This window comes from Lycorma delicatula, chromosome 2 (genome assembly GCF_047948215.1).
Source record: "Lycorma delicatula isolate Av1 chromosome 2, ASM4794821v1, whole genome shotgun sequence".
Classification (NCBI taxonomy): domain Eukaryota; kingdom Metazoa; phylum Arthropoda; class Insecta; order Hemiptera; family Fulgoridae; genus Lycorma; species Lycorma delicatula.
Window position 1 is genome coordinate 83,286,245 of NC_134456.1, and position 26,264 is coordinate 83,312,508.

General features: G+C 32.8%; 1 protein-coding gene across 1 annotated transcript in view; it reads left to right on the forward strand.

Annotated features, from left to right (window-relative positions):
• Window positions 1–26,264, forward strand: part of LOC142318954 (propionyl-CoA carboxylase alpha chain, mitochondrial-like) — a 77,445-nt gene that overhangs the window by 39,447 nt on the left and 11,734 nt on the right. Inside the window, exons 3-10 of the mRNA XM_075355645.1 lie at window positions 2,456–2,623; window positions 2,981–3,092; window positions 5,167–5,302; window positions 6,514–6,616; window positions 9,065–9,159; window positions 11,774–11,994; window positions 13,872–14,020; window positions 20,175–20,319. Coding sequence (XP_075211760.1) covers window positions 2,456–2,623; window positions 2,981–3,092; window positions 5,167–5,302; window positions 6,514–6,616; window positions 9,065–9,159; window positions 11,774–11,994; window positions 13,872–14,020; window positions 20,175–20,319 — 1,129 coding nt within the window. The remainder of the gene's footprint in view (window positions 1–2,455; window positions 2,624–2,980; window positions 3,093–5,166; window positions 5,303–6,513; window positions 6,617–9,064; window positions 9,160–11,773; window positions 11,995–13,871; window positions 14,021–20,174; window positions 20,320–26,264) is intronic.

The following is a 26,264-nucleotide window of genomic DNA, read 5'->3' on the forward strand; positions in this document are numbered from 1 at the left end:
TGGAAATGGCCTTTCTCTCCTGCTCTCTTGTAGTCCTCTTCAGTTATGGAATCGTTGCAAAGTCAAAGTTAAGACCAAATTATTGCAGAACCTTTATGATAACTGGCTGTCACTGCAATTCCACTTGGCTAGAATCCTTAGTGTTTGAGAGTAACCAATACTCAAATGTAAGAACAATCTACCCTCGTGTTGAGATAGAGACACCTGGTTTAATGAAACTTTTAAGGATATGTAAAAACTAAATATCCAGGAAGAAAAGATCTTAAATAGAAATAAATTTAGAAATATTATTTTACCAAAAAGTATTTTAAGATAGGTTTGTCAGATTTGATTTGATTCAGGCTTGCATTGTAAGGCCATTGATGTTGTGCACCGTGTCTTATATGTCAGTCCCAGGTACGAAGCTGAATGTACCAAAGTACCTAGAGAGCTGCCAAGGATCAGTTCTAGTTTTGATCTGTAATATAACTGGAAAACCGAAAAGGAATGGAACATAATTGCTGGCTTCCTTAGTTCTTAGCCCTGTGGAGGATGGCAGAGGGGGTCTGACTGTTATAGATACAATAGCAACCAAGGTGGCTAGGAGCCGTCTGATTGCTTACTTCGCCAAGAGATGTTTAGGCATCGAGCCCTGGTTAGCTGAGATATTTGCTATTAGGATGAGAATGGATGTGTAGAGACTCTGTGATGGAGCCGTGGTATGGGAGGGTGTAGGCCTAAACCCTCCCATACCACGCTCCCATTTTAGGAGCAAGGAGACCTTGCTCCTAAAAATGTACCATAGAAGAGAGAAAAAGGGTATATTTTCATTAGAGGCTAATTAAATTTGTGAACCTGTTTCCTGATTTTTAAGTAGATCAAGAGGACTGAGTAAATTGAATTGTAGGACAAAATTGTCGTAATTGCGATCAATACTTGTTTTTTTGGTATGAGGATAGTATTTTTGGTATTTAAAGACTCAGTCAAGTAATATGTGAGTGCATAATTTAATTAAAGTTAGATATGGGAAGTGTTGTTATGTAAAACCTTCAGTATTAGAGGAAGGTGTGGAGATCACACTTCCATGAATCAGTTAATTTGATAGCTGAGGGTTGTAAGTTATGGTCATGGTTGGAAGGGGATATACAAAGGTGATAGTAAGTTATGTAAATACACAACTTACAACCTCGGGATACCGAGGTATTTGCATTGGTGGCATCCTAACAGAGGCCAAACTGATGACTGTGTTGTGTTATCCATTTTCAAGGGTCTAAAAGAAGACGCTCCAGTAAAGCCCATCAAGACTAGGAGAGAAGGGGTGTAGCGACCAGGATCTTCATAAGGCTGATGTCTTCCCTGAGAAAGGGGTCAGGGATTCTGTTAAAGAAACTTACTGAAGGAGAAATAGTATTAACTATCTTTTAAAAGTATTTTTCTAGAATCGTCACAGTATGTGATAATTTATTTATCATATAATTATTACAACCCTGAATGTAGCCTTCTTCCTCCTATACATACCAATTAAGTTGTCCCTCTGTACTATTATATTCCATCTTTCTGGTATATCTGTTACATCAAATTCCAAAGCATATCCATTTCTGGTCAAAAAAAAAATCAATCATTAAAAAGGTTTTCATCAGTCTGCTGCTTTGCTTTACATCTGTTTGTTTTTTTTTGTTAGCACAATTTCTTTCTTCTTTTGTAAATTTTTACATCTTTATTGAATATTCAAATTATCAAAAACTGATCTTTTTTATTCCCATTATTTAACAGTTTTTCAATGTATTTCTTTTATTTCTATTAATTTTATCTTCCAATGAAGCACCACTTCCTTTTCATTCTTCATCTGTATGAAAATTTTGTGGACAAAATTTTTTATTGTCTTATCTCATCTCTTAATTTCATGCTTAGCTTCATTTTGTGTCTTAGAAGACCGAAGTAACTGTGAAAGAACATTGGGTACAGTTTCTCTCTATGAGTGGATTGTACAATGTTAGCATAAATGACTAGGATTAATTGTGCTGTATGAAATTTGTAATTTTTTGTACTTTTGTCTGCATTTCTTTGTGATGTATGAAATAATTGTGTTTTAGATCTTTCAGAATATTATAATGTACCATATTCAACCATGCTGGTAAATTGTGTGTCTACCCTTGTTGCAATTAGTTCATGTTCTTGGCATCATTTCTGAGGCACTACCAGTAGCAACCAAGGCAACTGTAAATAGGAAATAGCAGGCTACCAGACACTACAACAAGGACCTGTATAACTGAGGAAGAAGAATTCTCAAAATATCTAATCTCAGTAAGATTAGAAGGAGATTATATGATTCACTTAAATCTTATATAACCTGATCAAGATAAAAGTTAAACTTAGTTATGAATAAATACATTTTACCCCCAAAGATTAAAGAATACTAAGTCTATTTAAAATTATTGGCCCAATATTTTATGATTTATGGTTAATTTATTTGCAGGTTCATGTAAAAATGGCTGATGAGGCAATTTGTGTTGGTAATCCACCATCAAGAGAATCTTATTTAGATAGTAAAAGAATATTGAAAGCATGCAAAGACACAGGCGCTCAAGCTTTACATCCTGGATATGGATTTTTATCAGAAAATTCTGGTTTCGTGAGGGAGTTGGTAAGATTGTACATTTAATTTTTAAACCGTTGTTTTTAATTAAATTGTATTATATCATCACTGGATTACATCAATTCAGCAAATATTATTTAATGATGTCCCACCAAATGAAGTGTACATCATAAATATGATGTACACTTCATTTTTACTGTAAATGCAATTGTGTCATTCATTACCTTTGATTTTTCTGAAGTTTTTTACCCACCTCTTTTTTAAGAACTATAAAAAAAAAAGATTAAAACCTAGAAATTCTGCTCATTTTATCATAAATTTTATTTTTTTCAGTTCTCCAATTATAAATAAGCATATAAATAAAATAACAAAATACTGAGAAAAAAATAATTTCCTTTTTTCCAGGAAAAAGAAGGCATCGATTTTATTGGTCCATCGGCAGAAGCAATTACTGGTATGGGGGACAAATTAGAATCCAAGAGAGTAGCAAAGTCTGCTGGAGTCAACACTATACCAGGCGAGAGGTCTCCTCATTATTTATGATTAATAACTCACAGTTATAAAAAAAAATTATCTAATTCTGTTAATGACTGATTAGTACACAGAGTTTGTATGAAATATGTTATTATAAATATTATTATGCTTTGTGTAATGTGTAATATTGACCTGCTCTGTGCAATTTGTAAAATATTTGGCTTGTAAAACATGGTATTCCCATAAAAAAATGAACTATGAACCCATCATATTCTGCAAATTCCACAAACATATGATATTCCCATAATATTTCCATCAACAAATGATCCAAAATAAACTAGATGAATGCGGCCTTCTGCTGCAATTTTGAAGGTAAAATTTTTCATTTTCCCTTTGCTACTGTTATGCTTTATAAGCACAAAAACATACAAAGATGTACAAGACATATTGTTGCAATTTCCATATAATTAATTAGTCATATTGTACTCGTGTAATCAAATCTTTATAGATTTATAATATTATTTTTTTCATTCTTTTAAAAGCCTAGATCTTTTCATATGATCACTCTTTTGTTCTCGTGTTCAATTTTGAGATGCTTGTGAATCAGTCGCCTGAACACTCATATGTGTAGTTTGTTTTCTTCAACTATATAATAAGCTGACCAGCGGGGTTGGTCTAGTGGTAAATGCAACTTTCCAAATCAGCTGATTTGGAAGTCAAGAGTTCCAGCATTCAAGTTGTAGTAAAGGCAGTTACTTTTATACAGGTGTGAATACTAGATCATGGATACCGGTGTTCTTTGGTGGTTGGGTTTCAATTAACCACACATCTCAGGAATGGTCAAACTGAGACTGTACAAGACCTGCTGTTCTGGCAGGGATGTTGGCATCCGCCGAGAGGTCCCACGTTGAGCCAGCCAGGGAACTTCTGTCTTCTTCCATCTTCTTCTTCTTGGTCTTTTCTCCAAGAGGTGGTCGACGATGAATTGAAAATTCATTTGAATGACTGATTGACATTATTGATTGACTGAATGACATTAATTGAATTCAAATGAATTCAATTCTCGTACACGCTCTTTTATTGGAGCGTGAGAGTGGTGGGGCTGCAGCACCGCTATGGTAGGAGAACTGCGCGGTGGAAATGATGTTTGTATCAGCATGTCCGTATACTGTGCGCCAGCTCACATCGTTGCTATCGTGTTCGCCCACTGATATTAAATTAGGCATATATGTGGTAACAGTATATAGGTCATAATAGCAAATAAAAACATAAACAAGCTTTGACTGGTAATAATAAATAAGTTGTATCACCGACTGAGAACTATAAACGACTGACACTACATGTTCGACCACCAAGCGCCATACATACACACATCTCAGTCACCAGCTCACAGACACATTGTATCTGTCATTTCATTATTTTGTTTTAAACCAAGCAATTTTTTTTTTATATTATTATACTTATTACATATAAATAAACTAAATTATGATAAAAAATCAGTCTGGATTTTTTAACGATTTGAAAATATTCAAACCGGCGCACTGAAAGTGTTAAAACATTTTCCATCATATTAAGCAGTTATTGTTGTATTGACTCACTTTATTTTTATTTTTTAATTAACATGTGTTGAATAACTTTTAACTATTATGCACAGATTGGTATTATTTTGTAATTCTTTCTCTTACAAATGAACTTAAGGAATCTCTTAAATTGTATCCAGTTTAAATATATAATAATCCCAGGAGAAATAAATACAAATATATAAATTGGTTCATTACTTTTAATAAAATAACATTGAAGTGATATCTGCATAAACTATTTGTGCAGTTAGTTTTGTGGGTTAGTGTCCACAGTCTGCTGTCAGATTTTTAACTAATTCACAATAAAATTCCTGCTGCTGCAGATTTATACCTATTTAAGACCTATTTATACGTATTATTTTCTACCTATTTAAGTCATTAGGGGAAGGTTGGTGTAATATTTATTTTGTACAGCATTGACTACTTATGTCATTATTTAATTAAAAAAGGCCACCACATATCCTTAAATTCTGTAATCTATGGAAACTAACACATTACATGTAGTTTTGACCGGCTGTTTAATCATTTTGTTTTTAGGTTATGATGGAATTATCAAAGATGAAGAACATTGTGTTTCCATTTCTAAAGAAATAGGATATCCAGTTATGATAAAGGCTTCTGCTGGAGGAGGTGGTAAAGGAATGAGAATTGCACGAAATGATGTTGAAGCCAGGTAAATTTTTATTCAAGGTATTTGTAATAACTATTATCCTTTTTTCAAAGTAAATATCAGTGACAGTATGATGTTGGACAGATCATTCGTAGCTGATACAAATACTAGGTAGTTAACCTGTTTCCTGAAGATTGCGAAAAGTCAAGCTAATTGTTTTGGGATCTGGAATCCTGCAATTTGGAATACGTATTTCATATTCTAATGCAGCAACTGTGGCATTACCATTACACTCACCCAAAATGAATACCATATCAGCGTATTCCTCTGTTGTAAATAAATACGGCATTACTTCAATGGCAAACCGATCATGTTCAAACTAAATTTCATAGAAAACTTTTGCCAACGACAGCACAGTTCACAGTACCTGATATACTTAGTGTTCTTTACAAATGATTTACAATAAACACTAATACAATATAGTATTGTGCATTGTTGATCAGCTATTGTTATTTTATTGCTAACTTTGAAGCAATAATTTTTCAAATAATTTATTGTATTCTTTTCATTAATAAAAAAATTATGTATGTAATTTTTATTTTACTATTGTTGTGTAAGTTCCAGTTTTTTTAAATTTTTTAACAGTAAATTTTGTTTTTAGAAATTTTTCACATCACATCACCAAAAGTATTTGGTTTTTCTTTAAATTAAATAAGTTTTTTCAAATTCTTCACAAGTTTTGTTTAAAAGTTTTACTTTTAAAGTAATACTTTCAAAGTACCCATTTAACAAAGTTACTGTATGTGAAACATAAAAAACAGAGTTTTTACCCAATTTATTGGTTTTCACCTCAGATTTCTCAAAAACTTTGGCAGGTATTGTTCTGGGACCTATTTTATTCGAGTTTTGAGGTCAAAAACCATAAGATATTATTAATTCTGCCCCCTTAATTAATGTCCTAAAAATCTCAGTACTACCTCATTTCACTAGGGTAGCTGAAATCTGAGCGAAATCTTTCATTACCCATAGCTTGTAAATGAGTCATTGGGGCATATGATATGAACTTTTTCCATTATTTTCATGAGTAGAATAGATTATGAAAGTCCAAGGAGAACTTCGTGAAACACTGTATATTAACATCATATTTTTGTTGATAATTTTAACAAAAAAAATGTAATTGTTAATCAGTTCAATCGCATTTTAATCATTTCTGTATTAAACGTATAGGATAATACTATAAACAAATTAATAATAAAGCTGTTTGTTATTAATAGGGAAGGATTTAAATTATCAACTGAGGAAGCAGCATCCAGTTTTGGTGATACACGAATGTTGGTGGAAAAATTTATAGATACACCAAGGCATATAGAAATTCAGGTGAAATATTTTTATTTATTCACCTTTTATTTACATTTTAATAACCTAACAATATGATAAATTAACAAAAATTGTACTGACTGATATTGAAATCATCTTTATACACAAATTAATGCCATTTTATTAATGTTCCTTACAACTGACTAATACATTTTTTATCATAATTCAACTATTTGAAATCAAAATCAGTCAGAAAGTAAAGAAGACTGGTGTGGACAAAAAAGTTTATAAAAGGTACTGGTCAAAAAGAAAGTTTACAAAAAAGATTTATACACAAAGATTTTTATACTAATTTGCTTAGTTATCTATGCTAATTACATTGCTTCATATGATTTTTCATCGATTTAGTAAGCAATTGAAATACATTCTAACATTTCTTAAAGAAAAATCATAATATGAAATATATGTTATTTTTTAAACTCATTTCAGAAAATTCTGATATTGCTATGGAAACAAAAGTATCACTTTATAACAATTGAAAGTTTAGATATTTTCAAGTGATTACAAAATAATAATCATTTACCTATAGGATAAAAAGTAAACCAGTATAATTTTATCAGTCATGGTAACCCTTGAGATATGCAGTAGCAATTAAAAATAATATACTATCAATCCCATTTTTTATGTTTAAAAATAACTGAAAAGGAAATAGTATCCTGAAAAGGAAATAGTATCCTGAAAAAGCAACAAATTACTTCGGATGAGATCACTTTTTTTTTGTCTTCAGTCATTTGACTGGTTTGATGCAGCTCTCCAAGATTCCCTATCTAGTGCTAGTCATTTCATTTCAGTATACCCTCTACATCCTACATCCCTAACAATTTCTTTTACAAATTCCAAACATTGCCTGTTGCACAATTTTTTCCTTCTACCTGACCCTCTAATATTAAAGTGATTATTTCAGGATGCCTTAATATGTGGCCTATAAGTCTGTCTCTTTTAACTATATTTTTCAAAATGCTTCTTTCTTCATCTATTTGCTGCAGCACCTCTTCATTTGTCACTTTATCCACCCGTCTGATCTTTAATACTCTCCTATAGCAACACATTTCAGAAGCTTCTAATCTTTTCTTCTCAGGTACTCCGATCATCCTAGTTTCACTTCCATATAAAGTGACGCCCCAAACATATACTTTCAAAAATCTTTTCCTGACATTTAAATTAATTTTTGATGTAAAATTTATATTTCTGACTGAAAGCTTGTTTCGCCTGTGCTATTCAGCATTTTCTATCGCTCCTGCTTTGTCCATCTTTAGTAATTCTACTTTCCAAATAACAAAATTCTTCTTCCTCCATAATCTTTTCTCTTGCTATTTTCACATTCAGTGGTCCATCTTCATTATTTCTACTACATTTCATTACTACATCTCATTATCAATGAGGTAAAAAATCACTAAAGATAAAAAAATTAAAAAATTGAAAAACTATATAGATATATTAATATAAATTTTAAAATACATATAGAGCTAAAAAAAAAAGAATATAAAAGCTGGTTGTTAGGTGTCGTAATTACTTGTCTGTCTGTTAGGTTGTTATTTTGTTTATAGATAACCTGTATACTAGTGACTATAGAGTTTAACATAATTTATTTAAAAAGAGAATAAAAAAAATAGCTTTTTTCTAGCTATAAGGATTAGTTGAAAGGACCTCTCTTTTCTCTTTTTGAGTTTAGCCTCCAAAACCAGCGTTAAGGTATTACTTCAGAGGATGAGTGAAGATGATACGTAAGAATTGTAAATGAATTGTATTCTTGTATAGCCATTTCTGAGATATGTGGTTAATTGAAACCCAATCACCAAAGAACACTGGTATCCATGATCTGGTATTCAAACCTGTATAAAACTAACTGCTTTTACTAGGATTTGAACCTTAGAACTCTAGATTTTGAAATCAGCTGATTTGCAATGACAAGTTCACCACTAAACCAACCTGGTGGTAGTAGTCCTATCCCTGTCTTAGCTGAAAGGACCTGAATTTTTCCATCTTCCTTCTTGAAGAAGTTATCCTCAGAAAATTTATTTGCGACTGACAGTTCCTCATTATCAATATCTATTTTACACAGATTTTGAGTATTCTTCAGTCTCTAGATAGGACGTGTCTACCAATTTTTTTCTTTTATGGAACCCATTTGTACATGTCTGACATCAGTGACTGTTCCACTTTGAAAATAAAACAAAAATTAAGAATTTGTAGTAACTCTAAAACAACAGTAAACCTCTTTTCTAATGAACAACTGTAATATTTTAAAATTAAGTTCTTATATTATTTGTTTGATAAATGATATTTCCCCTACTGTAAGTTCTATAAAATAAAAGGAGTGTTCTGGTTCATTGAAAATTTTTCTACAACTTTTTATCACTAACAGTTGAGTGAAAACCTTTATTTCTTTTGAAAGTAAAGAAAGTGTTCATGTATGGGTAAACAAAAATAATTGATAATTTTCTTTAGGTTTTAGGTGATAAACATGGTAATGCAATTTATTTGAATGAAAGAGAATGCAGTATTCAAAGAAGAAATCAAAAAGTTATTGAAGAAGCTCCTAGGTAATTAATTCCTATTTTAAAATGCAGTTTTTGTTTAAAATATTTGCTTTTAAAACAAAATATCCTGACAGTGCTATATACATATACAGAAATATACAATAAATAATTAAATAAAACACACTATAATGAAAGTAAAGTTACAATAAAAGAAATTTAATGAATTTATTTATTTTAACCTGTGATTTCAAGAATAATTTATGAAGTATTAAATTAAAGGTTTTATTCATTATGCTGTGACGTATATGATGTTAAAAAACAAATGCCCTCAACTCAGATTTTTATTCATTTTTCTACTTATTTTTTTATTGAATCTTTACAGAAATTTGGATTATAAAACACATGGCAGTGTTAGTGCATCTCGATTCCCCCCCGAGGGGAGAAGATCCCACCTCGTAGCGTGTCCGGTCGCTACATCACCCCCTCCGTTCCTAGCCAGTAGTTAGTGCAGCAGAATTGTCATAATTCAGTGCAGTTATTTTGATTTAATCATTAATCAGTATTTTATGTTATAATGCCAACTTTTATTGACAAAGCCTCTGCCTTTTTCTAACCTATTTAAAAAGAAAAACAAGACCCACATTTTTCAAGATAACAACATAAAATTTTTAAAGAATTTTTTCATTATGTAAATGAATCTTATCCACTACTTTATGAGATCACTTTTGGCTTGATGATATCACTACATACACCACTACACTCCTGAGATGAAACAACAGTCAGGACAGTGGACTGCAAAAAGTAAACCTGCTTCGAAAAAGGCTAAGACAATTCCATTGGCTGGGAAGGTGATGGCAATTGTTTGTTGGGATAGTAATGAAATTTTGTTTCAAAAAAATTAAACAATAACAAGACAGTATTATGAATCATTACTTGACAAGCTGAAGGCAGAAATTGCATAAAAACAACCACATTTGAAAAAGAAGAAAGTGCTTTTCCATTAGGACAATGCACTTGCTTATACTTTGACGGTCGTCATGGCTAAAATCCACGAATTGCACTATGAATTGGTTGACCACTGGTATTGACCATTGGTTGATCTGGTATTCAACAGATCTGGCCCCAAGTGACTTTTTCTTGTTTCCTAACCTTAAAGTTTTGCTTGGAGGAAAGAGATTTTCATAGAATGACGAGGTTATCACAAATATAAATGCCTATTTTCCAGAGAAAGATGCCAGCTACTATTTGGAAGCGTTAAAGAGGGTAGAGTATAGCTGGAAAAAGTGTGTCGACTTAAAAGGAGACTTTGTTGAAAAATACAACTGTATTTGACAGAAAAAATACGAAATACGTCTTTCTATATTGGGTTCAAAACATTTCAGACACCCCTATTATATACATCTAATATACTTTTATCTCCTGAAGCATTTAAATTACTTGCACACAGATGTATTTTGTTTATAACCTTTTGAAGGAACAGGATCTATATGAGGATTCTGTTGGGCTTTGCTTTGATTGAGATAATTAAAAACATATTTTTTTCTTTTTTGACATTTACATTTCTTCAGGACCAGGATCAGACTTGCTTTGAATATGAACACAGCCCAATGGGAAAATCAGGGGGAATTCACCCCTGTACTTCTTCCATCATCTTTATACAGGTAATTTTGACCAACATCTTAGACACCGCAAGCCATAACCATTCTGTCTGCAGTATAGTCCCCATCTGTGGTAAGCATACAGAAATCTCTCAGGCATGCTTCCCAATGCTGCAAGAACCAGTTGTTCTTGAACACCATGTGTTCTGCAGAGTCTTCTTTTCATAGTAGTTAGCAATAATCACACTCTGTGGAGGGTGTCAATGCTTGCATGCACAGGTTTAAAGCAACTGTGATTGATATCAGGAATTGGATTAATTTTGTACCCCACTTCTCTGTGCTAGGGTCCAGCCATCTCTGGGGGTTCAGGATCAATCTGTAGGTTCATCTACCATTTGTTGATTGATCCCAAATTAAGACCATTACCATCAAATTTATTTCATAAATCTCTATTGCAGATTAAGCAGATTTTTTTTTATATTAAAATTATAGTCACATATCTAAATTGTCATCCTTGTTATCAAATTCTTTCATATTTAATAACAAACTTGTTAGTGTCATCTTCAAAATGTTGTTCCCAGCAGCTGTCTGCTAACACTTTGTTGCTGATAGAATTTTGCTGGTCTTCATTTTCTAAATGTTCTTTTTTAAAGAAGTTGACAGATAAGGTCAGATTAAAAGATTTTCTTCTACAGAACCAACAATACTCTTTCAATGATTTTTTAAATGCCTTCTACATTGAGTTTTGGTGTCTAGTGTTTTCTGTATTTTTAAGTAATTAAATGTGTTTCAAGAATGATGGATAGTTTGTCAGAGTCTTTATGAACAATCTTGGAAGGTTTAGTAAGAGACATTACTTTTGACACATATTTTGGGAAAAAAGAATATAAATTTGTTAAATATTACTGAAATATTATTTAAACAACAAGAATATAAGTTTTATAGGTCAGCAGATCTACAACCAACCTAAGTTGGTTGTATTAATGATGGAATTTTTTGTTTTTTATATATTTTTAAACTTTAATTTTTAATAATTAAATATGCTAATAGTTGTAATAGTAATTTTTGTTTTATTTTAGTATATTTATAGATGAAAATACTCGCAAAGCAATGGGAGAACAAGCTGTATCTTTATGTAAAAGACTTGGTTACTCATCAGCAGGAACAGTTGAATTTTTAGTTGACAGTTCAAGACATTTTTACTTCTTGGAAATGAATACTAGACTCCAAGTTGAACATCCTATTACTGAATGCATTACTGGAATTGATCTTGTACATCAGATGATTAGGATAGCAAAAGGTAAGTTATTGGTTGTGAATTGTTTGTAAATAATAAATTGTTACAAAGGTTTTTTAAATCTTAATGTTGGTAAATCAGCTTTTATGCTTCTAATTCACATTTATAAAAAGTAAGGTAAGGTCTTTTGATAAATTCTATTATAGTAAAACAGTGATTTTATTAAATTGAAGCTGAATTCCAATATTTCTATTGTTGTAAAAATATGCTTGTTCTTATCTTGATTCTACATGTAATATTTGAATCCTGGTATTATGTTAATAGAATTGATTCTAAATTTGATTACAAGAATGTGTCAGAGTTTTGCATTATAATCTATAACTCACTAACATAAAAAATTATTGTTTTGGGGGAAATTTTAAAATTTTAATTTAGAGATTTAATTAGATTATTAAGAAAATTGTTATTTTCTATAAAGTTTTTATTTAGAGAAAATAAATCAGGACTTATGTGATATGATGTGAAGTTATGTGTGTCTTAGGTTGTTATGGAAAAAATAAAATAAAACAAGTTTCAATCCTAGAAGTTTGTCTTGATACAGTAATAAAGAACCAATGAGGAGGTTAAGTTAAACACTAGTCTACAAATGTTTCAGTTCACAAGTAACAATGAACTGACAATAAATCCATTAGAAATACTTTTAGTGAAACATTAATTCAAATTTGTACCTTGAAATTTAGTTAGGGCACTCAGAATGAGCATGAGAATTACATATTTAACAGATTAATAAAGCTTAAACGGAAAATATTTAATAGAAAAGAATTTATATTAAAACCATATATAAGAATTTATGCATTAAAAAAATCATGAGTGTATTAAAAATATATATATATATATATATATATATATATATATATATATATATATATATATATATATAATATTGATAATAGAAGAAAACAATTATTTGAAGTAATACATTTCCTCCAAGAAAGCTCTACATCACCAAACAAAAACTCCAGAGCAAGCAGAATTAAGAATTATAAATTTAAACAAAATAATAATTATAAATATATTAACTTTAAAGATACTGGTACTGGTACATGTCAATATGGTTTTTTTTTTGGCGGGGGGGTGAAAAATGCTTTCATGTTATCATCGCCTGGAGTGTTAATATGGTGCAGGTATATTAATATGTTTGAAAATTTACGAATCCATAAATTGTTTTTGCTTAATTTTGCCATATCCAGAACAGTTTTTATAAATTTTGTAATTTTTGCTGTATTTTTTATATAACATATTTTTGGAAGAATTATATTTATTTGGAAAGTGAAGAAAATTAAATTTATTCATGAGGTGGAAAGGGCTGAAAGATTTTTTTTTGTATAACACTGGCTGATAAGGCCAATGTATGAATATATATGTAGCCCACTGGAGTGGACTTTCTGCTTCTGTGTTGGAAGTTAGACTTCAAAAAATAAAAAAATAAAATTACTTCAAAATGAAAAAAAAAAAAATTATCCATTAACTAATTTCTAATAAAATTTTATTAATTTTGCGAATCATCTCACAGAAACAGAATACATATACAGACAATCTTGTACCATATAATCACAGAATTTAAAAACAAAATTCTCAAAAATTTTTCATGGTTTTTGGATTGTATCTTCAAGTTAATTGTCTTTGAATTTATGTTTACTTTAATCTAATGGAGTTCAGAAACTGTGAAATATGATGTTTTAAAAAAGACCTTACATTTTTTCTATTTCTATTATTTACATGGCAAGTTTTTTCATTATGTAGCTTTAAATCTAATGATAGTCTTATTTTTTAAAGCATATTTTTTGTGTTAAAAAAAATCTTTATTTGTTTGTTTTGACACAGTGAAGTTAAGAGAGTGTAAATGGAAAATCATAATTTTTATTAATATTTTGTTTCAGGACATCCCTTAAAATATACTCAAAATGATATTCCTATCAGAGGTTGGGCTGTTGAATGTAGAGTATACGCAGAAGATCCCTACAAAAATTTTGGTCTTCCATCAATTGGACGTTTATACCAGTATAAAGAACCTCTTCACATTCCTAAAGTAAGTATTATGGTGTATCTGTAGTAAGATGATGATATAATCTACAAGTGCATGGTTGCATAACAGCATTACATAGCTTATTCATAGATAGCATAATAGTGCATTATGATAGAACTTGTACATTAAGATAGCTTATTGGTTATAGACTGAGAATAGATTTTTGATTTTTCTGTATCAATAAGCTACAATTATGAATCTTTATTATATTATTAAGTGAAAAGAAAATGTCTGTGAAAAATACAGTAAACTCTTTCTACATTCCAATCCCGTAGGGGAAGACTTGTCACGCTTCCAGTCGCCACAACACCCACCCACCCATTCTTAGCCCTGATGGGCTTTAATGGGAGTCATCTTTCACCCTCTAACTTTTTACGTTTCATAGTAATAAGCCAGGCCTTGTTGGGATTCCACTGATGTAAATGCCTTGGTAGATATTTACATCATCAGTAATTGATTACTCAGCTTTTGCCTTCGCTGCAGGCCTCATCCAGACATCTTGAATGTCCTACATCGTTACCCTCTGAACTAACTAACCAAGTTCGCGGAAGCACAAACCCCGCACCTAGTTCTACATTTAATAGAGCCATTTTGTGTGTAAATGTCTCATAAATTCGAGCAATTGAATAATAACATACCACCAAAAATGTTATTTGCAGCATCAAAATTTTTTCCTAGTTCCTTAGTGAACTCAACTTCAGTTCATACCCCTGACTTGGTTTCATTGTGGACTCCAGTCTGGTCTACCATTGAGAGGCAGACAGATCTCCTACTCCCACTCAGCTCCATCGCAGAGTCCCATGTGACATTTACATTTACTTACTACCATCGTCGAGATGCCACTACACCTCATGGCTGCATGGGGATCCATGTCCTTGGCAGTGCAGTTGCCATCCTGCCAATAGTGATGCTTGCTCATTCAAAAACTGTCCTCATCAAAACGACGCTACACCTCTGGGCTGCATCGTCACTCAAACCCTTGGCAGTGTAGTCGTTGTTCCGTCAACAGTTAACATTTCAACAATTACCATTACTTTTACTGACTAACTGTGGCTCAATGCCAACATGCCTACTTCTGGCCAATCAACTGTCCAGGTACTCCTTAGCCACCGGGATGCTACTCTACTTATACCCTTTCAGTCATTCTGCTCAGGACAAGGAAATGGAGGAAGCCAGCCATGATAGTCCATTCTCTGTGAGCCTTCCAGTTGACTCTCAGATCAAAAAAGGAATTTACTCTCTCAGGCTCTCTAACAACTCTGGTACGTTCAGCCTTGTATCAGGGACATACATAAAGAACATGGTCCACAGTGTCATTGACCCTACAGTCTGGGCAAAACCTTGAATCAGTCAAACCAAATCTAGTCAAACTATTCCTAAAAGCATCATGTCCTGAAAGGAATTGAGTTGTGTACCAGTTGGGGAAGACCCACCTAATTGCTTGCAACTCCCTAACATTTGGAAATATACCATGCATGTATCGACCAGTAGAAGAATCGTTCCAACTAACTTGCCAAGAGTCAAAACCTTGGTCTTCAATTTCTCACATATGCCCAGAAGTAAGAAGGCCTCCCTTCTTAGAAACATACCGCTTGCTATGTTCCATAGCTAAAATGTCAATGGGTTTTATGCTGGTGATCACAGATACTGCCTCTCTTGAGACAGTTCTGTAGCCTTCGACAACAGCTAACAATAGAAGATGCTGGGCTCGCAATGAAATGTCCCTATAACACTGGAATTGTAAATGATGAGCGCAGCATACAACAGTAAGGCCTTGCAGACACCTTTGTAAAGAATACACATGGTTCAACCCCAGTCGGGATTGATGACTCTACGAACACCAAAGAAGGCATCTATAGCCTTTGTTGCAACAAACTGAAGGTGCTTTCTGAATTGAAGCCTCTCATCAAGGATAACACTCACATATTTCTGAACGGTAACATACCTAATCAGAAGGCCGTCCATCATGACCTGCGGGTGACGGCTAAACAACCCTTAAGAAACATCATAGTGGTTTTCTCCGCACTGAAAACCATCTTATGCTGAAGAATCCACAACCTTAGTACCTTGCATGCCTGTGTGGCTCTGAGTTCTATCTCAGCACACGAGTTACCCTCGACCAGCAGCAACCCCTCGGCATAAGCCTCAATGTGGTAAACTCTTTTTACAATAGAGCTCTTCATTACAAAACCTTTTTGTAGCAAAATAAATGGCTGGTCCCTTCACAATTTCTATGCTAATCAACATATTTTAGATCATCTCTTATTAAAAAAAAAAAAAAAAAAAATGAAAATTTTCTTATAAGGCTGAAAAATATGTATCGACTACTGCTTTCGAATCACTGGGCACAGTATTTTTTAAGAGTTAATGACTCTAGTATTTAAACTCTTTAAATAGAAATGAGTTATTCTAAATTGCAACTGATGATTTTCTCCTTTCTGTGAATTATATTATAAGCAACTTTCTTTATCTGCTACATAACAAGAATTGTCTGGCAACTCGATATCATATATGGCCATAAATATTATACAGGCCATAAATGTTAGCCTAAATCCATTAGGGTAATAACCAAAGAAGTGATGTACATAGTACTTCCAAACAAGCAGTTTGTACTGCAACAAACTTCCAAACAATTTTTGGATGAAATTTAAACCCAAAGTAAACATCTCCTGTTTGCGACAGAAAGTGCTGAATATACATAGAAAATGTAATAAATTATATTTTACCAATCAAAACGTAAGTATTCAATAATTATAAATTATTTCAATCTGTTAAAAAAAATATTGATTTGTAAAAAGTACAATAAATGATAGTCAAAATAGAATTTAGTAACTTTTTAAACAAATACAAGATTTTTATAAGTACAGGGATTTATATACTCTGTGCATTAATTAAATTCCTGAACTTGTTCATAGTTATAGGTAACTTCTTACAGTCTTCTACTATAATTTGGCTGATAGTTTTATTTCCAAATTAATGTTACGAAATAAATGTAAAATATCTTTATTTATAAAAAGTATTTGTAACTAGTAGTTTATCATATGTTCATTTTATTATGTGTTCTTATTGTTGTGTTGTATTTACTAACAAGTGTTGGAAATTATCAGGGTGATTTTGTTTTTTACTGCTGGTCTTATTTCATGGAGAACTAATAAAACATAATTTATTATTAAGAGGTGTTTGCAAAACCTACTCTGAATTATGTTTTTGGAAAACTTTTTTCCCTACATTTATCGATTGTTTTTATTTGTAAGTAAATATTTGTAACTACTAATATTATTGGGATAACAAGATACTGCTTACCAAATGTATCCATTTTAGAGGCTGATTTATGAAAGGGAGAAAATTTATAAATATATGAAAATTAACTGTTGAAATATCAGTGTAAAGTATTTGTTTATTTAGTTCAAAATAGAAAAAGCTTCCCAACCTTTGACTTGTATGTTTATTTTTTACATATGTTCAATTCTTACTTTTCACGAAATGGACTAGTTTTAATGATTTTTTTTTCATATTTTACAGAGAAAGTTTTCTTCTTTCACTAAAACTTTTCCATTTAAGTAAATTATTTTTAAAAAAAATTATCTATAGACAATTTCAAATACCATATTTACTTATATAAGATGCACACTTGAAAAATAATGGTTTAGTTTTTGTGGGAAAGAAGTTAACATGTAAAATTTTCAGTTGATATCTATTTATATTTTGTACAAAAAAAAAAATTAAATACTAAAATAGTTTCTTTAAAATTAAATTGTCTTGTCATTATATACAAAAATTAAGGTACATTGATAAATACTGTAAAAAAATATGGAAATAATCATAGGCCAGCAGGCAGATCTGAAACGAAAAAAGAACAAAGAGGCTATTCTAGCAACATTGATCATTTTACAAGACAAGCAAGTTAAAACACTAATATGGTAAATCTGAATAATTCTTATCTATTTTTTAATATTCATCACTATTTGAATCTCCAATTTCCGAAGGGGCATGATCATCTTTGTCATCCCATATAACAGTCTTCTCTTCCATCTAGGCCATTAGAAATGGGAGCATTTTTTGAAGTTGTTCACAACCAAATCATTTGAAGTAAGATCCCATGCAGTCAAGATCCATTTGCATAATAATGTCAAACTCACTTTTTAAGTCTTTCTATAGAAGTTGTTTCATGGATTGGTAGTTGCCATCCACTCTGAATAAAAATGTATCAAGTGGGTTTTGAAAGACCTATTAATACAAACATCAAGTGGCTGGAGTAATGATGTCATTCCAGTAGGAATACAAGCGTACACTGTTTTACTCACTCAAAGTCTTTTTTTACAGTCTACATTACATGTCTATGGAAACTGTCCATCATTAACATACTTTTCAATCTTAAAAGAGCATCAGGTTGCCACTCCCACACATTTTACCCACTCTAAAACTAACGTGTTATCCATCCATCCTTTTTCTCGACACCTAACAATGACAGCAGCTAATTTTTCACCCTTTGGAAGGGTTTTTCTTTTAAATACAATAAACAGTGGAAGTTTTTTCTCATCTACAAGTACTGTCAACATGAGTGTACATCGCCGCTTTTCCACAAGTATACTTGTGAACAGTTTTATCACCGGCAGCATTAATTGTTGAGAAACTGGTGTTTGATCTGTCAGATCAGCATTTGATATCTGCCCCATTAAAAAATTATTTTCTTATCATAACTGAATTACATGTCTAAAAGACCAATAATTTTTCCTCAAAGACATTCATGCAAACACTGACAAATAGATTACATTTTCTTATTGATAATTCATAACTTGTCATAAAATGATTTAACCAGCCTCTGCTTACTCTAAAATTCAGTATTTGAAGTTCCCTCAAGATTTGTGTAGCTTTTAATTATACCATCTCTGTACAAGCAGCAAATCCTTGCTGTCTTGAATGTATAAAAACAACTAACTGCTCTTCCACTTTTACTACAATCCATAAGCTTCTTTTTTTTTCTTTCTCCAATCTCTTAAACACCATTCTGGAATATCATATTTACTGCTTGCTGCATGATTATGATTTTCTCAGTTAAGTGAATAATTTTTTATATTTTGCTGACCGTAAATGAATGTAAATGTTTTACAGAACTCATTTTTACTAGGTCGCTTAAAATTCAAACTACAAAAACTTAATGCATGCATAAAGTGAACACACTAATTATCTTCACTCAACTAAAACAAATTGGATACTGTTTTGTGTTTAGCTGAGTAGATTTGTGTCCTATGCAAAAATACAGCATGATGACTAAGGACAAATGTTATAATAACTGGAAATGTGAAGATAAAAAAAAATGGTTCTTTTAATAGTTTGTATATAAACAGGAAGTTATGAAATAGTCTACATAACGGTTGTGACTCAACATTTAGTTACTGGTATGAAATGAAAGCATTAGAATGCATGCTAAAATTTATTTTTGTTACTATCATATATTATACCACAACATGTACTACACTGGTAAATGCAGATATTTGATCCTGATTTGGAAATCTCTGCATATCATGTGCACGCATAAATCTCATGATAGTTTTTCAGAAAAAGGTGTGCATTGTACATGACTAAATACGGTTTTTCATTGTGACTGTTTAGAATTGATTATTGTAATTTGCTTATATAAAGTGATGTCAATACAAAATAATAATACATACCTCTCTAGGCAGCCTTAATTGTAGCTTAGCAGCTAGAAGTCTGTTACTTTATTTCTTTGCACTTTTTTATTATTTTAATTCAGATGCAGATTTCCTGCAAAAGGCTATTTTTTCACAGTCAATTAGGTTTTTTTATTTGTTTATAGTTTAAATAAACAAAAACTAGAATATGTGGAATAAGTAGGTTAAAATAAAGTAATAAACTAAAACCAACCCAACAAAATTTAAAAACAAATAAAAAAGTAAATTTTAATTTCTATTAAAGTTTAAGTTTTTGGAGTTAAGTTTTTTACTTAGCTCTGAGTTCAGAAAATAAAAATTTAATGAAGAATTGATAGACTTAAAAAACAAAATAATTTTGAAAAAACATTTTTTAAATTTATTGGATAGTTTTTTAATAGTTGATTTTATTATTTTCTTTTTAACTTTATTTACTAAAAAAGAAAAACTCTCTATGTCCTAATAATAATTTTCCTTGTTTATAGGTAAGATGTGATAGTGGAATAGAAGAAGGTAGTGAAATTAGCATTTACTATGATCCAATGATTTGTAAACTAGTTTGTTTCGGTGAATCAAGAGAAGAAGCCATAAATACAAGCATTGAGGCTCTTGATTCATATGTTATCCGAGGTAATATATTTTGTGGAATAACAGCTTTAATATAATTCTAATGAAATTGAATAATAATTCCTTTTTTTGTAGGCAGTGCCTTAAAAACAAACGAATTTTTTTTATTATATATATATATATACAGGGTCATTCACGGGAACCGGATGTTTTTAAAATAATCATAAAAAATTGAATATTTACTTTAAAAAAGTTTTATTGGTACCGAAACACTTGTTAAATCAAAGCATTTGTTACTTACTCATGAACGAAAAATTATGTCCGGCAAGTCATATCCATTTTGGACAATACATTGTTGTAGCCTTTCACGGTAACTGGCCTCAATTCTTTGCAGCATGTCTACATCAATCTGGGTGACGTGATGACGAATTGCGATCTTTAGGTCCTCCAGTGTACGCGGTTTATTGCCGTACACACACGATTTCAGAAACCCCCGCAGAAAAAAATCACAACTACTCAAATCGGGGGACCGAGGGGGCCAAGGAATGTCGCCGAATCTGGAAACAATCCGTCCCGGAAACAAGTTACGGAGAACAGCCATCGTTGCCCTTGCTGTGTGCGCTGTAGCTCCATCCTGCTGGAATAACACATTTTGAAAATCGATTCCCCGGTTTTGTAACTCAGGGATGAAAAACGTATTCAACATTGCAATGTAACGATCAGCTGTTACAGTTACGGCAGCGTCATTTTCTTCAAAAAAATATGGTCCAATAAAACTGACCTTTCCTATAACACACCAGACAGTTACCTTTGGGCTATGAAGTGGTCTCTCGTGAAGCTGATATGGGTTTCTTTCTTCCCGATACTGGCAATTCTGTTTGTTGACGAAGCCATTCAGATGAAAATGGGCTTCGTCATTCATTAACAATAACAAATTTTCATTTTCTTCAAAAATGGTAAGCATTTGTCGACAAAATTGTAATCGCTGCGTGAAATCGTGCTCGTTTAACTGCTGCACGACAGCTATCTTGTAAGGATGGAAGTGCAGGTCTGTATGCAGAATTCGTCTTACCGTACTTGTGCCCATTTGAAGCGCTGCTGAATGCCTCTGAATAGAGCGGTGTGGGCTTCTGACAATGGCTTCGCTTATTCGTTCGATGTTCTCCGGAGTGCTAGCAGTTCGTCGGGGACCCGATGGTTTTTTCTTCAATATTGAACCGTTTGTTCGAAGGTTGTTTACCCATCGCAATATTGTGTTACGAGAACGGACACTTGCATTACGATGGATATTAAACTGACAGCGGAAATCTCGCTGAACAGCAGTTACGGATTCGTCATTTCGCACAAAACTGTCATACGCATACAGGTGTTGGTCTAGGGTCCACAGCTCCATCTCAACGACTAAAATGTAAATGCTATGAACAAACGAAACGTCAGACACAGCCAGGTGCCCTTCCCACCACGAACGCCCGAGTACAACCCACTTCAAAAACATCCGGTTCCCGTGAATGACTCTGTATAACCTTTTTATTAATAAGCTAATTCATCAATTTTCTGTAAACTGTTAAAAATATTAGTACATTTTAAAATAATAAACATACATTTTTGTAGAATAACATTTTTTTGAATCTCTTTTAAATTTTTTAATTGAAAGATTGATAAAGTAGAAAAACTGTGCAGAATAATTAAATTCCATCTGTATAAAAATATTAAATAAAAATAAAGGATTAACTCAGATCTCTTTTTATGGCTGTAGTTCTGTAGGTAAATAATTAACAGTATCAGTAACATTGTAGTAGCATGTACAAGATTATACATATCCATGAGTCTAGTTCATAGAAAATCCACCAGCCGCATATTCCATCTCTTCCATTTCACATCAGTAAAGTTATTTGTTATTTTAACAACTCTAACACATAGCGTGACCGTTCTTTTAATATAAATTGGTTTTTCTACCTTTTGTGCATTTTTTACGTTGTTTTTCCCAACTTGTTGAAAACTGTTATTTTCCCAGAAATTTCATTGTAAAGGTACATTAATTTCATTTCTGTTTTTTATATTTATAAACTAATTAATGCTAATTATAAAAAAAAAGCTGACAGCAGAGTTGTAGGACTATCCTGTCGCTAAAGATGCATTCTAGGAAAGTCGTACAACTGTAGATTGTTTTTGATGCACGGATTACACACACAACTTAATTTAAAATATTTATCATTTTATTTAAATATAATATTTTTTAATTTATTTAATTCAATAATTCTAACTAAAGCGTCCATACAAGGGTGTATTTATTTCACAAGGGTGTAGTGGTACTAGTGGTCAATGATCGGCACTAACTAAACTCATTTATAACTGTTGTAAATTTCATAACTTACATATAACAAATTTCCCATCTAGGGTCGCCAGACTGGTATTGCCATCAGGCTTAACGCACTAGATATGAGTCAACTGGACAATTGAGTACAAGACCCACCTGGATTGAGTTACTTTTTTATAGCTCAAATATCATTCATGTACTTAATTCTACCTGTCACCTGTGATGTTACCATAGCAGTAGTTTAGAGAATTTTTTGGAGTGAGGGTGCAATTTTGAAAAAATGGTTTTTTTTTTCAAATATTGTTATATTTTAATTGTTAACAAATGTGCCTTAAAAAAATATGACCTTTATTAGGTGAAGTCTTGAGATACTGAGGAAGACCTTGCTCTACAGCCTTGACCCTTTAAGTTGAAAACTTAAAGGGGTCCTTGACCTTAAATTGAAAATTTAATGGCATCAGTGCCCCATATATAAAAGTAATCTGACCAAGTTTGGTCAAAATTGTTCCAGTAATTCTGGAGATATAAGGTGATTTAGAGGACAACACCAAACATACACACGTACATATGAACATTATCATCCAGAAAATTTCCATCTGATTTTTTGGGTTCCTTAGGTATCCAAAACGTAAAGATCCATCCCAACCCTGTAGGCTTTACCGGAGGCCATCTTTAGACCCTCTAACTGATTACATCTCACAGTCATCAGCCAGGCCTTGGTCGCGATGCCACCGATGTAAATGTCTCGGCAGACACTTGCATCAGTAAAATACAGATCAAATTTCACCTTCACATAGGCCTCAAATGGACATCTTCACATCAAACCTAAAATCATACCCTCAAACTAACTGCTGAAACCGTGGAAACGCGAACCCCGCACCAAGTAAAGGTTTGACAGCACCGTTCATGACTGTGAATGCATCAGAAAACAAATGAGTTGAAAGTAAAATCAGTGCTACACTCATACTAATTAAAATTATTTTTTATGCAACATAGAGATTCAGACCTACACCCAGCTAACAAGGGGAACGCAACCTCATTCCGGTCTGCGCAGGAGCCGGGGACAAACCCCAAATCCCCACCCGGTCCCATCATGACGTCTCGTGTGGCATTATCAAGTCACTATTACGACCCTCATCGGCGGAGGGAAGCCACGCTCCCAGTCACATGGTTTAACACACTTTGGCAGAGCAGCCACCCCACCAGCGTAAGCCACAAATCGAATCACAAGCAATACCAATATAAGCGTGGCATGATGCCAATCACCGTCAATTGGCACGATGCCAATTACCATCACTTTGGGATAGATGTGACTAACTATTAGCATCTTACTTTGCCCGCCTTAAAGGGCAACCGAATCACCCAGCTTTTACCGCAGTTCTTGAGAATCCTAATTTACAAAGATATGAGAACCATCCATGATCCACCGCACCTATGGGTGTACGTATCCGGCGGTTACTACAGTTTTTAAACGTAGACATACCTGCTATTTTCCAACGTATACCTACCTGTATCCACCATGGAGAATTAGCCTTATAAATTTTATTTTTGATCTCACCATATACAAGAAACAATCAACACCACCTATCGTCTTTCAGCAAAATTTTCATGATATCCTTTTCAGAATAAACCCAAACACAATAGTATACACAGATGGATAGAAACAGAATGATACCATTGGATGCACATTTATTGTTAATAGCAGAATCTATATGTTTAGTCTACCTAAGGTTACAAGTATATTTACTGCAGAACTGTACGCCATCAATAAGGCTTTAAATATCGTTAACCCAAAATATTGTCATATCCTTATTTGAAGCGACTTGTTTAGTGCAATCCAAGCTTTGCAAGATTTTTACTCTAGACATCCGTTGGCCATTGAAATCCATAACACAGTCACCAAATTGAACCGTCGGAATGTACAAGTGAGTTTCTGCTGAATCCCTAGCCATGTAGGAATTGTAGGCAATGAATGTGCAGATTCTGCTGCTAGGGACGCATGTAGTCAACCTTCCTTTACCAATCGTGTTACTACATGCGATTTTAGCAGTTCTGTAAAACACGCTCTTCAAATGAAGTGGCAAGGTGACTGGACTGCCACAGTGGATAATAAACTTCAATATATTAAAACCACTGTGTTGTTGCCATGGGACTCGTCTTTTAGAAAACTTTGTCGAGAGGAAGTAGTCCTTTGTCAATTAAGGTTAGGCCATACTAGGGTCACACACGGATGTCTAATGTCAAAAGTGGATGCACCAACATGCGTACGATACAACTGCCGCTTGACTGTGCGTCCCATCCTTGTGGATTGCATTTATTATGTGGCATTGCGTCGTAAATTTAAATTGCCCAGGAACATTCATAAAATCCTGAGCAATGATAAAGTAATCTTAGACCAGGTGTTTCTATTTCTTAGAACTATTAATATGTTACACGCTTTTTAATAGTGTTATGTGTTTAAATTTTCTTTTCTTTTGTTATCTGAGAGGGAGCGTTTTACACTCCTCTCGATGTTTGTTGTAATTATTTCAATTTTTTTTTTTTTATGTATACATAATTGATTTTTTGTAGTTTTTAGTTTTTTATGTGTGATAGTAGTTATTTTTGTGATATTAGTTTTAAGTTTTTTAGTGATATTTTATGTTACTGTTAAGTTTTAGCTTTTTAATATTTTAGTTTTTAACTATCATTAGTTTTTTATCTGAATTTTCTAGTCTTTCCCTTATCCGAACAGGGACTCTTTACATTCCTCTTGGATTTTTTTTAAAAGTTTATTTGTGTTAAATTTTACATTTTTAGTTTTAAGCTTTTATTAATTTTATATTTTACGGCTGTGATTTAGTTTTAAGTGTTTTTAAAAATAAATTTTTCAGCTGTGATATTAGTGTAAGCTTTTAATGTTTTAGTTTATAGCTACTACTACCTACTAGTTTTACTAGACCCCTCAACCTTATTGACAAATAATACTTCAAGCTGCGGCGAGGCTTGGCTAGTCTCATGTTTGCCCTACACAACTTTGGTGTAACGCCTCGGTTGTGCAGGAGCGGGAATGTGTGGTGCCTGAACCAATTTGACCTCCTTGGGCCAGGAGGCCAACTTCTCGAAACCTTCCGCCAGAGCGGAAAGAACTCCCTTAACATGCCTAAGCCTAGGCAAAATCCTGCTCCTCACTGTGGCACCCCAAAAGTTTATCCAGATTCTACTAAGCCACAAGAAGAATGTGGGTAGAACCCTTAGAATCTTCAAGAATCTGTCAGGTCTACCCTAAGCCGCATGAAACTCTTCGACCAATGGGTCACCTCTTTCTGCCAGGTGGATGTCCCTACATCCATCTTAGAGAACTCACTGTCTGACTCTATGGATGACGGGGAAAGTTCCACCCTCCTCTTCCACCCAGACTTTACTAACATGGCTTCCTTGATCATGGCCAGAGATACCCTAGCCTCTCTATCCTGTAACGACATTGCTCGCTGTCTTCCTCCTACAAAAACATTCTGGGCAAGCTCACCCTTATCCATTTTTTCATTGCTATCATCATTGTCATCATCGCTTGTTGTTACTTTCAATACATCTACACGTGAAGATAGCCAAGGTTGTTCATCCTTTGTTTTTGTTTTCGTTTTCGTTTTCAACACACCTTTAATGCTCTCGAGCAATTTGGCCAAATCCTTGAATCCCTCTTTCAATGTAG